Source organism: Tachysurus vachellii, chromosome 7 (genome assembly GCF_030014155.1).
Source record: "Tachysurus vachellii isolate PV-2020 chromosome 7, HZAU_Pvac_v1, whole genome shotgun sequence".
NCBI classification, from domain to species: Eukaryota; Metazoa; Chordata; class Actinopteri; order Siluriformes; family Bagridae; genus Tachysurus; species Tachysurus vachellii.
Genome location: NC_083466.1, coordinates 4630084 through 4643438, shown reverse-complemented (window position 1 = coordinate 4643438; position 13355 = coordinate 4630084). Strand labels below are relative to the sequence as shown.

At 38.5% G+C, this 13355-nt stretch overlaps 2 protein-coding genes across 2 annotated transcripts; one reads left to right on the top strand and one right to left on the bottom strand.

The window, feature by feature from the left end:
- Positions 1-4533: 4533 nt before the first annotated feature.
- On the bottom strand, positions 4534-6409 carry LOC132848096 (uncharacterized). The gene is made up of 4 exons (XM_060873598.1): positions 6276-6409; positions 5814-5870; positions 5678-5735; positions 4534-5163 (listed from the first exon to the last, which is right to left on the bottom strand). Exons 1-4 carry the CDS (start codon positions 6407-6409, stop codon positions 4534-4536), a joined length of 879 nt encoding a protein of 292 aa, XP_060729581.1.
- Positions 6410-6497: 88 nt separating this feature from the next.
- LOC132848095 (uncharacterized) lies at positions 6498-12380 on the top strand. Its single transcript, XM_060873597.1, has 14 exons — positions 6498-6783; positions 7027-7163; positions 7365-7454; positions 7924-8043; positions 8179-8244; positions 9083-9230; positions 9764-9807; positions 9961-10023; positions 10238-10324; positions 10492-10521; positions 10879-11023; positions 11234-11305; positions 11404-11425; positions 12291-12380. The coding sequence occupies exons 1-14, from the start codon at positions 6498-6500 to the stop codon at positions 12346-12348; spliced, it is 1368 nt and encodes a 455-aa protein (XP_060729580.1). The 3' UTR covers positions 12349-12380.
- The last annotated feature ends 975 nt before the right edge of the window (positions 12381-13355 follow it).

Genomic DNA, 13355 nt, shown 5'->3' with positions numbered 1-13355 from the left:
GCCGCAAGGCGAAGCTCTCTATTTACCAGTCGATCTACGTTCCTACCCTCACCTATGGTCATGAGCTTTGGGTCATGACCGAAAGGACAAGATCCCGGATACAGGCGGCCGAAATGAGTTTCCTCCGCAGGGTGGCTGGGCGCTCCCTTAGAGACAGGGTGAGGAGCTCGGTCACCCGGGAGGAGCTCAGAGTAGAGCCGCTGCTCCTCCACATCGAGAGGAGTCAGCTAAGGTGGCTCGGGCATCTGTTCCGGATGCCTCCTGGACGCCTCCCTGGGGAGGTGTTCCGGGCATGTCCAACCGGGAGGAGGCCCCGGGGAAGACCTAGGACACGCTGGAGGGACTATGTCTCTCGGCTGGCCTGGGAACGCCTCGGTATTCCCCCGGAAGAGCTGGAGGAAGTGTCTGGGGAGAGGGAAGTCTGGGCGTCCTTGCTTAGACTGCTGCCCCCGCGACCCGGCCCCGGATAAGCGGTAGAAAATGGATGGATGGAAGAATTTCATTTGTCCTAACCCAACGGTGTGTATGGCAACTTTTTACATTTCTGATAATACTAAATGTGTTGTAAATTGTTGCGGCCTTTAAATTGTATGCTGCAATGCCTGTTGATGCTGTTAAAGCAACACAAATATCATCTGGATTCAAAGAAATCTGAGACAATGGTTGTGAAGACTCATTTTATGGCTTCAATTAAATGACTTTTGCCTGTTCCTGCACCTCCAGTAATAAACAAATGAAATGGTTTTGTGTTTTCTCCTCTAATTTTACCCAAACACCACTGCCTTATTTTATTAAAAACAGCCATCTGGGTTTTGTTTAAGGAACGAATTCTGCTTAACCCTTCAACATGACTCAAATAATTTTCTTTTTTGTGTAACTTGGTTGTTTTTATCTGTCAAATCTGGAATACTTTCATTATTATCTTCTTGGACAATCTCATGTCTAACCTGTTTACATTCTAAATGATCAACTTGCTGCTCAGGACAAAGGGAACACCATGCACTTTCTAATATGCCCTCAGTTTTAACAGTATTTTGTGCGGTATCCAACACGTCTGCATCCTTTTCAAATAATTCTGTTTCTATTGGACTGCACTTTGAACCAATTCTACTAATCCATTACCTAAACAAATGTCACCTTTATAAAAGTTCATAAATAGTATATCCCTCTGGTTTTAGTTCCGTATCTGCACGATAAGGAAAAAACAATTGCAGTATACTTTGGTAAAACTTTTCAGGACTCTTAGTCACTGAAAATCGGGCATAACGAACAACTGCAGGCTGAGTACGTGTTATTTTAACAATGAAACCAAGATTATTAATGTAATTTCATTGGGAGACTGACCTTTTAGATGTAATACGATACTCAGACGCAAATGTGGCTAAGCACATATCGTCAAAAACACTGACGTGGACTATTCTTGTAACGATCAACCAAACTTGTCATCCACATCTCTTCACTTCTTAAAGTTTGCGACTGCAACTTGTTCTGTATAACAACTTGCAATGGTAAACTCATACGAACTGAATAGTCACCCATGGGAATAAACTGAACATTTCTGGAACACTCCTTTAAATGCATATTTGTCAACCTATACACTGCCTCTTGTGCACTAACTTCACACTGCCTAATTTTTTTAAAGCTTGTTTGGCATCGACATTACCCTGAGTTGTAGCTTTCTGTTGAGCATTCGCTAATAATAAACCCATTTCCCTTTCAGATTTTGAAATGTAGGAAATTATATAAACAATACATGCATAAGCATCAGTTACATACTGAATATCCATATTGGCATTCCAGCATAAAATTCCATTCCAGTTGTTCTAAAGTTTCATGTCTTCCTTGTTGCTTTAAAATGCTTGACATCAAAGATGTCTCTGTCAGCAGATGAAAACGAACAAAACCAAGTAGGAATACCTAACTGTCTCACCATTGCAAACAAATCTTTTTGAACGCCTTGCCTTCAAAAACCTATCCTTCATCATAATTTAGTACTTGTCTTAAAGAGTCTGTGTCTTTAAACATTTCACTTCGAATAGGCTTATTAAATCCTTTCCCTTTTCTCAATGCTACACTAACAAATTGCTGTAGTTTCTACAGCAAAATTTTACAGGAATCCCACATGGAAAGAATCTATATGTGGATATATGCGCATATATGAAACCTATATGCAGCGTATATGCACATATATACTGCATATATGCACATATATGATAATATATATGCTGCATATATGCGTATATATGCCACATTTAGGCAAAACTGAGGTGCATATATGTGCATATACAGGAAATATAGGTCTTCTGTATTGCTTCTTCATATTCACATATAAGCCCTATACATACAAGATATGTCTTCTATATAGCTAATGGCAGGATCTGGTCATTTTGTAGCTCATATCTCATTTTGGCAACTGTCATACATGATGTCTAGCTCATATTTTCTATTATCAAGGCAAAAACTAAGAATTAACGAAAAAAATTATGCAATAACTTATGTATGTGCGAACACATGAAATTGGTATCACATGTAATTGGCATGTTATGGAATTTAACTATGGCAATATATTAACATGATATATTAACTATGATATCTACACGTTTTCCAGAAACATTTACAAGGTCAATTCTTTCTTGTATGAAGATAGGAAAAGAAGGAAATGTATAACAAAATGTTTTTTTTTTTTTTTATTTTGTCAATCAAACTTTTTTTTCAATTTCAAGTCACTTCCAGATTCACATTACAGCCCATACACATCCACACATTCACCGTTACATCCACCAAATGCAATGCAAACGCAATTTCTAGATGAATATGGCTGAAAGGTCATTACAGTCTAAATGTAGCAAAAAAAGTACATAGAACATACATTCAAGTAATCATCATCATCATCATCATCCTCATCCCATCTATCGGAGCATTTCACTGTGGTTAATGAATTTGAAGACAATGTCAACATGTTTGTTCACAGTTTTAATGAACAGACACTTTTCTTTTATCTGAGATGCTTGTATAGCAACTAAAGGACCCAGAGTTTTCCTTACAGGGATGAAATAACAAGGGTTCTTGAATTGACCGCAGATGTCCTGTTTCACTTTTTGGTAGTACTTCCCCACTGCATAACATGTCTCCCCCTGCCCCAGATCACAGACAATGAAGGTCTTCACAGAGAAAATACTTTCCTCTCGATCAGAAAGAATGACAGTGTACGAGTTTCTCCGAAAAGTACGCGAGTAGTTTTGTGAATGAACTATTTCACCATTAACCACTACTCTGCAAAAATACTTCACAGTGACTCTATTTCCTAGGTTGCTGATGCTGTTCAAGGCCAGAAAATCATCATTTCTGATCATACAAATTTTAGGCCTACCCAGAGATGGGATGAGAGCGACTTACTTCCTGCACCATTTTTTTCTCAACTGAAAAAGACTCTAAGAGAGCCAAGTAATCATTAGAAGCTGCCACCATGGTTTTTTGGGAAAATGATGGAAATGCAACCTGTAGCCAAACTGTTTGCATTATCTGCAGAGAAACTCCCTGGCTACTCTTTATCATATCTAAAATGATCCCATTGTATGACTCAAACACAAAAGCAGACTGTGCCCAGAGGGGACCCCAGTTCCTCACAGTATTGGGCAGATGAAGGCACAAATGTACATTGAAAGTGACATTATTGATCCCATAAAGGGTCTCCATTTCCTGAACAAACTCTGTTAGCAACCCCTCAGATTCTGATATGTGCAGTGGTGATATATTCTCACCGAGTAGAAGAGAAACCCCCTTTACCAACTTAAACCAGTGCTTCAGATATTTTTCAGGTAAGACCCCTTTCAATGTTGGTATGCTGTAATAAAACAACCACATGTTCCACTCGTGTGTCTTCCAGAACTTTTTCTCTTTCACCGAGCGGGGGACGCGGGAAACATTACAGGGTGGTTAATTGAAGTTAAAATGTCATCAATCTGTTCTGTTGAGCGTCCGATATACCATGGCGATTGGTTGTTCTCAGAATGAAACCACAGCGTGGTGATGCTTCTTGCTACACCCAGCAGCACACTGTGCATATAATCTGGAACACAGCCATCAATAATATTAAAATCAGATAGACAAGACAAAATACTAGGCCCTTTCACTCCCTTAGTGGGGTTTCCATTAAGAGCCTCTTCTACCAGATCATCAGTCTGGGAGGGATTCCTCAACTCTGCTTTTTCATATGGATAAGCCCTTACACGCCCCCTGCGTTTTAACACACTTGTTCCTTTCTGCATACAAAAAGAACACCCAAACTCTCCATTAAACTGTTTAAAGTTCTGAATCAGTGGCCGAGCAACTGAATCTGCCACCATGGTAGTAAGCAGTACTTTACTTGTGACAACTTCCCCACTTTCACTTTGCCATATAAGACCATTAGAGTACAACTCTATGCATTCATCGACAAATGGTTTCATGTAGGTGTTCATATTTGGTTTGTTTTGACCAAACCACAGGCCACAAAGCATAACATGTTTTGCACGTAGTTGTATTGGGAGTTCATTAACAGTACACAAAATTGGCCACAAACTTTGTGTTTGATTTGTGCACTGGCACTCCATCACAGTTAAAAGTCAGTGATATGTTGTCTGGTGATGCAAGGGGTGATAGTTTTTTGTATAAATGTCCATCGTAAATATCTTTGATGGAGGCATCCTTCTCAAAACGGTGTTTCAGGTGTTTCCCTAATTGGTGGTCCTCAAGCAGTTTTTTTATTTGGTTTTGTAGTGGCAAGTACAAAAAACACTGGTCTTTTTGTGCATGCGCTTTTGATGTGTCCTGGTCACAGACTGGGCACTTGACATTAAAGGGACCTTCCTGCATGCTTACGTTGCAACTCTTGCACACATAATGTACTTCTAATATGTCTTTCACTGAATCAAATGCTTTGTAGAAAAGGTACTTTGAGCGACTAACCAATTCCCCACCAGGACCAGCACTAAAGTTGATAAGATGCATGATGTCCTCCAAGGCTCTATTTGTTAATCCGTGTTTGAGTTTTAATGCCAGCAGCAGAAGTTCCACCTGTTCTTTTGTTGGTTTCTGGTCTAAAGTTGGACTTGTGGGGTCTTCTAGATGTTCCTCTACTGGCTCCCCAGGTGAAGAGCTAGGGCCAGATATGGGTTGGTTCATCTGTGAATTTAAAACATTGGATTAGCAATCCCAAATTTGCACAGACTCATACAAATATGGTAACCACCTGCATTTGAAGTCAGGCTCAAATGTATTTGTTTTTTTTTTTAAGAGTCTTTTGCATTGATTTGTCATTATATCATAAATTAATTTAAAAAAAATAATAACTGTGCCCCCTTTTGTCCACATGTATATTTTTCTGACACTATCCATCTGGCCAAACACAGTGAGAGACAGGTTCTGTCATTTTGTATGGGGCCAGCTGAGAGAGATGCTGTATTTGCACCTGAATCAAAACCTAAAAGTTTTTTTAACAAGATAAAAACATGGGTATCGCTGCAATATGGACAAAGGACAAAGTAATATGGTATTTCCAAATTGTGCTCCACTTTAAGCAACATCAGGTGGAAGTTTGGATTGTGGAATTATCTTATGATTTACAGTAACTAGTGTGCATGCACATGCACAAACAAAACACCTAACTTGAATATTTTAGCCATTTTTAGCAACTTACGGTGTCATCAGAAGCAGTAGACACCGGGTCATCTTGATTGTCCTCTTGGGTGAGATACCTAAAATAAAAATAAAAATCCTTGATCATGATCAAGAAATATGTAGGCCTAATGCATGTGTGCAATTTTTCTACTTACTGAGTTGTAGAAGAAGAGGCCACAGCTTCTTCATCACCCATATCTTCAGAAATTTCCCTAACAAAAATGTTGTGGTAATGTTAAAACACTTCATGCCTCACTCAATATAATAGGATTGATATGACTGGTTGATTAAGTCCAAGACAAGTAGGTAAATTCCATTCATGAGGTGAAACCTTTAAATTCAAAACACACAAAGTGAAATATTTTCCTGGCTAGAGTTCCAACTTTAACTGTTTTATTATTACTTTTTTTTTTACTTATTTTTATTTATTTTTGGGGGGGTTATACAGTGGAAATGAAAAGATAAATTTTACCTTTATACAAACATAAGTTACTTAACATACATTAAGGGAAATTATGCCATATGGTAACGTTATTGGAAATAATCTGTAGCTGGTAGCTTTGTTAGCTGGCTAACTTAGCAAGCTAGCTTCTAGCACGTTTTGTTACAATACTTACTTTCGTTTACGTCTTCTCTTTGTTCTTTCTGGAACGGGTGCTTCGTCGTCAACGAGGTACCTTTTGTAACGTACTGGATCCATATTGCTTTTCTTGCGTCTTATTTCCATAACGTTATTTATACTGGCAAGCATTTCTCCACTCTACAGCTACCGATCGACCGCTACAGCGTCGCGTAGTTGATGACGTTGTCCGCATACGGCCCAGCGCGCTGCGTAATTGATGACGTCATCCGCATGCGTCCAGCGCGCTATATTTCATTTTTGGCGCCGAAAGATAGTGGCTGGGAGTAAAATGGCGATAAAAGTGTTGGAGATCCGCTATGTCCTACTTGAATGGACTGAGGGTGAGGATAGAGGGGCCCATAGTATTTTGCCGCTCGACTGTGTCCGGAATTTTTCAGTTACAGATTTTTTTGAAAGGACTGATAAAACCGAGAAGCTGGTGGAATGGCGAAAAGGCCGCCAACCCTGGCCGGTGCACCGAGCCAGAATTATTGACGTGGCAAGTATGTTACACTCAAACTTTACCTGACGTTATGTGGTTAAATACCACATTAAATGGTTTTGCTCGCACTTAAAGAAGTATAAAATGAATCTTGCTAGGTATAGCTTAGCTTTCATGTTAGCTAACGTATGTTACCTAATTTGCTAATGTTAGCGAAGTCCAGTTGGGACTAATGTTAGATTTGGTAAACATGATTAGACAAACGTTTGCAGTTCATGATAACATTTAAATTTTATTGCACCAGAACTTGAAAAAACTCTCCAAATTAAACTGATGGAGATGGAGAAAGAGGGCACACAATGGCAAATAAAACGTCCTCACATCCCAAACTCAAAGTACAGTGAGCAGCAGGGGCAGACTGAGAAGGCTTCAAAGAAAAAGGTAACTGACTGCACCAATTGGTGCTTTACTTGGCTATCTCTCTCTCTCTTGTTTCTTAATGTGTAGGCATGTGTGTAGGTTTGTAATTGTCATCTATGATGATTTTATGTGCTTTGTTGACAAGATGTATATGCAAGGTGGTGTAAAATAAGTTAATAAGTGTTGGGCTAAAAGTCAGTTTGTTTCTCTCTGTCTCTCAAGGTTGACAATAAAAAGGGAGGTGCTTCAAAATACAAGCACCAGGAGGGTGAGAAGCAGGAGGAGGGTCATGACAGACTTTCAAAGAATAAGGTACATTACCAGTCTGCATACTGTGTGTGTTGTTACATTACAATACATTCATGATGAGTAAGATTTTTATGGGGGATAAGGGAATCTTATTTGTATAGCGTTTTTTATAAGACACAAGTCACACCCAAAGCGCTTCACACATGAAATGGAGGGTGGTTCATTCACTCCATGCTGATGGTGGTAAGCTACATTTGTAGCCACAGTTTCCCCTGGGGTAGACTGACAGAAGCGAGGCTGCTCACATCTGCGCCAATGGTTCCTCTGACCACCACCAAACATTCACACATAGGGATTGGGTGAAGTGTCTTGCCCATAGACACAGGATTCGAACCCCCGACCTTCCAATCATGAGACGACTCGCCACCTGCACCACTGTTGCTGTTAAATTGCTTTTAACAGTAGCTGTTATAAAGTATGAAACCAGCACAATGCGGAACTTTATCCTCTGTTTCTCCCTCTCCCTCTGAAGATTGACGTGAAAAAGAGATGGTCTTCTAAATACAACCACGAGGAAGAGGAGGCGGAGGATGATGAGGCGCGTCATGACAGACCTTCAAAGAACAAGATACACTACCAGTCTGCATCCAGTGTGTTTTTATTACATTGCAATACAGTAAAGATAAGTAAGACTTTTATAATAAAGTGCATTACCAGTAGCTGTTACAAGGTATGACACCAGCACAGTAGGCAACTTGTCTTCTCTCTCTTTCTCTCTCCCTTCCAGCGGGCCAGCGAAGAGGAGGAGTGTATTGGGGATAAAGAGGACATAGTACCACCCTCTAAGAAAAAGGTAGCCTAAATGATGACATCCAGTGGGTGGTGTATTACATACATACATTACATGAAATACAAGATGTGGAAGTTTCATGTTTTAAAGGACAAATACACTGTTTTTCAATATTTTACTATGTTCTTACCTTAACTTAGACAAAATAATACATCCCTGTCTTTTTTCAATGTGTGCAGTTCATCTTTGTACAGCGTGTCGTGAATGTGTTAGCATTTAGTCTAGCCCCATTCATTCCTTAGGATCCAAACAGGGATGAATTTAGAAGTCACCAAACACTTCCATGTTTCCCTATTTAAAGACATTGTTACATGAGTAGTTACACGAGTAAGTATGGTGGCACAAAATAAAACGTGGGGATTTTTTAAGCAGATAAAAATGAGAACTATATAGTATGGCAGAAGAGCACTTAGTGTGCAGCATTTCAACCTCTGGCGCAGTAACAACATCACTCCTCCTCTCAATGAGTTTGAATGAGAGGGGGAGTTCACAGGAGTGATGTTACTGCGCCAGAGGTCGAAGTGCTGGACTAGACTAAATGCTAACACATTCACGATGCACTGCACGCATTGAAAAGAGACGGATTTATAATTTCGTTTAAGTTGAGGTAAGAACATAGTAGTTGAAAAAACGGTGTAGCTTTCCTTTAAGTAGGGAATAACCACCAGGAGGCCGGACAACCAGTTACATATAGCCAAGTGGAGGGATTTCTGCCCTAGACTTCTTATCACCTTCCTCTTACACCTCTCATAACATCCTCCCAGCCAATCAGAATCAACCTTTTACAAAAGAAGTTATATAACAATTAGCTGCTGTTCTTCTCTCTGTCTCTTTCTCGTAGACAGCTGCTGAATTTAGAAAACACCTGGACGAACAGATGTGGGAGAGAAGGAAACTCAACCAAATGCAAATAAATTTGCAGGAGTTGAGAAATGAAGTCCATTCTCTTAAAAATGAAAATGCACGTCTGAAAGACATTATCATCAATCGTAAGTATTCCTAATATTTATTAGCAGGGTTATTTCTGGTGCTGGATATTGCGGTGGCAGAGAAGTATAAATGTAGAAATTTTGTGAGGCTGAAACATGTTTGGCAAAATAAATGCTATGTTGTTAGCTGGTGTGGTAGTGTGGGTGCTCATCTAGCCATTGATAAGATTCAAATTAGAATTATATTTATTTGTCTCTTTCTGGTGGAATTCGTAGAGGGTTAACAAAAGCCATGGCCTAGAGAACATACAGTTCATAATAAATGATGCTTCTCTGCCTTCAATGGCTCAAGAAGGCAATTGGATCCACAAAAAAAACTCTGGGGAATTTGAATTTGGGAGAAATTGGAGAAAGAAAATTGCGTTCACAACCAGGTTTCCTCTGCAGAGCCTTATCAATGGGCTTTGGAGGGTTGTAGCTTGCATTCACAGCTGCAGGAAATGTCTTTCAAAGAGTAAGGGCACAGAGTTGCTGGGTACTATTTTGATCTAGTGATTGTAATTATTGTTTTTCTTTATATAACCTCTTTCTAGAAATCCCTCAAATGAAAAGTGACCTCGCCATTATTGCTCAAAAGGTAAGTTCCTCTGATTTTCATTGCTTTTTAAAATTGTTTCTCAAGCAGAGCTGTAGAGACTTGTGATGTTGGATTGATTGATAGTGTTAATTATTTGATGTATTTGCACTTTAATTTATTGAAGAGAATAACTATTTGTCCTCTATGAACAAGACTGGAAGGACTCCTGTGGAGGATCTTGATTCCTCCTTCTCGACTTTTGGAGAAGTGCAACCGGTGAGTAACCCCCTTACATTTTTATTTATTTATTTAGTTTACTTGTTACTCAAACAGATCTATATGAATTTTTATGATGTTTGGCTGATTACTTTTGCATGTAACTTTAATTTATTGACATGTTTAATGTTTTCCAAGCTCCTCTTGAATCTATAGTGGCTTGCTGGGACGAATAAAAATTGTTGAGTTTTACTATGTTTCTTTCTTCTCTAAGACTCCAGTGAGGAGACCGAGCCCTGAGGAGACTGAGCCCTTTAACGAGAGTCCCATGGTGACTGAGTGCTTTCGAGAGACACCACAGGTGTGTGTAACCCTTTTATGCCTCAGATTTTTCTGTACTTATTTTACTTAAGGCTCCAACTGAGCTATAGGGATTTTTATGTTTGGATAGTAGTGGTAATATGTAATTTACTTGCCCCATATGCATAAAATTGTTAGAGTTTAACAATGTTTTTCTTCTCTAATAAGACTGCAGCTGAGGCCTCAGCGAAAACACAGGTGAATAACATATGTGGTAAGGATGGGTATAAACCGTGTGCTTTGTAGGAGCCAATTAGTGTTATAAGTGACAATCATCCTTTCCTCCTGCCCCCTTCGCTCCTCTTCACCCACTGTCTTTTCTCCTTCCCTACTCTCCATCCAACCTCCTCCTTTCCCCCCACCCTGTACTCCTCTTCTCCTTTAATAACGTTTAGGGCAATGATTAATTTGTTTCATATCTTTATCATTAATCTGCATTTATACATAAAAACATATTAACTATTGGGAAGCTAAGCATAAGAATCAATATGAAACATGAAAAAGTTTCTATAAGTTGGCAAAAAATTAATATTGTGATGTGAAATTATTTTTCAGATTGAAGTTATAAAGGGCTCTGGGGTGTTTTGCCAGGCAGAAGCGTGGAAAGCAGCCCGCCTTGCCAACTCTGCTACTGCCATGGTGCGGAATCTGCTGCTGGGCACCTTTGATTTGGAGACTTTGCTGAAAAGCAACCTGAATGGTACAAAACAATATGTTTCTAATCTCTTCTGTCCTTGGAAAAAAACAAGTCAGTCATATTCTGTGGAATAAATTATGTTTGTGTGCGGGCATACCATCGCTTTTTTACTCTGCATTTTTGTATTTCCTTGCACCACAAGAAAACAAACTCTTGCTTTCTCCACCTTCATTTTACCCCCCTTTCATAATAATTTTTAAATATTACTTTAAGGTGGGAAGCCAACCAGAGGGGATGGGGAGCAGCTGGTCGCCCTTGACAAAATTAAAAAGGCAGCCATTATTGGTGAGTAAATGCATAATGCGTTGAGAAGGGAAAACATCTTTTAAGACTTTATAAGTTCACCACTTTAACCATAGCCTACTTGTATCAATGTTTATTAGGCATCAATGGAGACTGCAAAAGGTAAGGCACCCATTATTGTTACTGTATCTGCTTGGGACCTATAATACTAATTCATTGCTTGCTCACTTCTTGATCCTACCTTTCCTCTTCTAAAGCCACATTTCTGGTGTATTGCACTGTAAGGTGTGTAGTCCTCTATTTTGTAGAACATATAGGGGTGGTTTCCCGGACAGGGTTATCTTAAACCAGGACTAGGCCTTAGTTTAATTAGGAAATATAAATAGTTTTAACAAGCATGCCTTTCTAAAAACATTACTTGTGTACATTTTGAGGCAAAACAAAGGGGACTGATGTATTTTAAGATATGTCAGTGCAAGTTGTTTTCAGTTTGGACAGCTCTTACATTTATTTTAGTCTAGGACTAGTCGAATCCCTGTCCGGGAAACCACCCCTACGTGTTGTAAATACCTCACAGCACTAGTTGTTGTCGTCTGAAGTGTTAATAATCAATCATATTCACCCGTAATCCCCTCTGTCCTGTGTTTGAGCCTTATTTTGTCTATACCGGTAATTGATTTGCTTGATTTTAATGCATATCTTATTGCTCTTCGGGTAAACCTTGCATGGCAGCTCGCCGGTGGAATGTGTGTGTGAATGGGTCAATGGGAGGCCATTGTAAAGTATTTTAGGTACTGTTGGGTGCAGAAAAATGAGGGGTGATGTTTCCAATCAGAATTTCTTTCAGATTTAACAGAATACAATCAGAATCATCCAACAGACGTCTTTACATGACGCACTTTTTATTATGATCAGCCCTTTATCCAAAATGTGTGTTCAATCGCAGATGTACTGTAAGCACTTTGGGTTCCTGATGAAGCACTATAGTATAATAATACTAATGTCTTATTATTTTTATCTTCTCTAGATGCTACATTGAAGAAGTGGCCGGCAGCCAGCCGAGGGCAGATAGGCACATCTATTAATTCGAAGCTCACGGAGCTGAGAAGAGCAACAAGATTTTTTTTTCTTTTTTCTTTTTCTGTTCAGTTTTTTTGTGTTATTTTTGTTCTTGTACTATTTGATTGATCTTTAGTAAATAAATAATGTACATTTCTACATTTTGGACTTTTATTTATGTTGCCTAGCAGCTATGGATTTTAATTTTACTATTATATAGGTGAACTTATAGGTGCATATATACGTGCATATATGTACCTATATAGGTTTATGTATGCACGTATATATGTGAACATATATGTACACATGTGTAAATGTATGTACGCATATATACGTGTATATATGTACCTATATAGGTTTATGTATGCTCGTATATATGTATGCATATATGTATGCATATGTGTAAATGTATTTGTGCATATATGTACATATAGATACATATATATGTACATGTATAGGTTTATATATGCTCGTATATATGTGTGCATATATGTACATATAGGTGCATATATGTACATATAGGTGCATATATACATGCATATATGTACCTATATAGGTACATGTATGCACGCATATATGTGTACATATGTGTAAAGCATATATGTACATATATGTGCATATAATATAGGAAAACGGCCAATTTTATATATGTCACATATATTAAAAACCTAATCAAAACCTATATTGAAACATATATGTTTATATAGGTTTTTTCCATGTGGGATTTCCTGCTTTAATATTTTACAAGTTTTTACTGTAGTTCACAATGCATTATGGGTAAAACAAACTATTACAGCTGTTAACAGTATATTTTCATTTAAACTGTAATTGAATTTACAGGCAGGAAATGTTGCCACTGTACATCATGTGTTTTCATAGTAATTCATTGTGAAATTGCACCATGGGATTGCGTGGGTGTATTCATGTTTGAAATGGACATGGACACTGAAGAGTCATCATTCAAAATTGTTGGTAAGTTCACGTAAATCATTAAAATATAGTAAAATATTAAACTAATATACACTATTTTGGT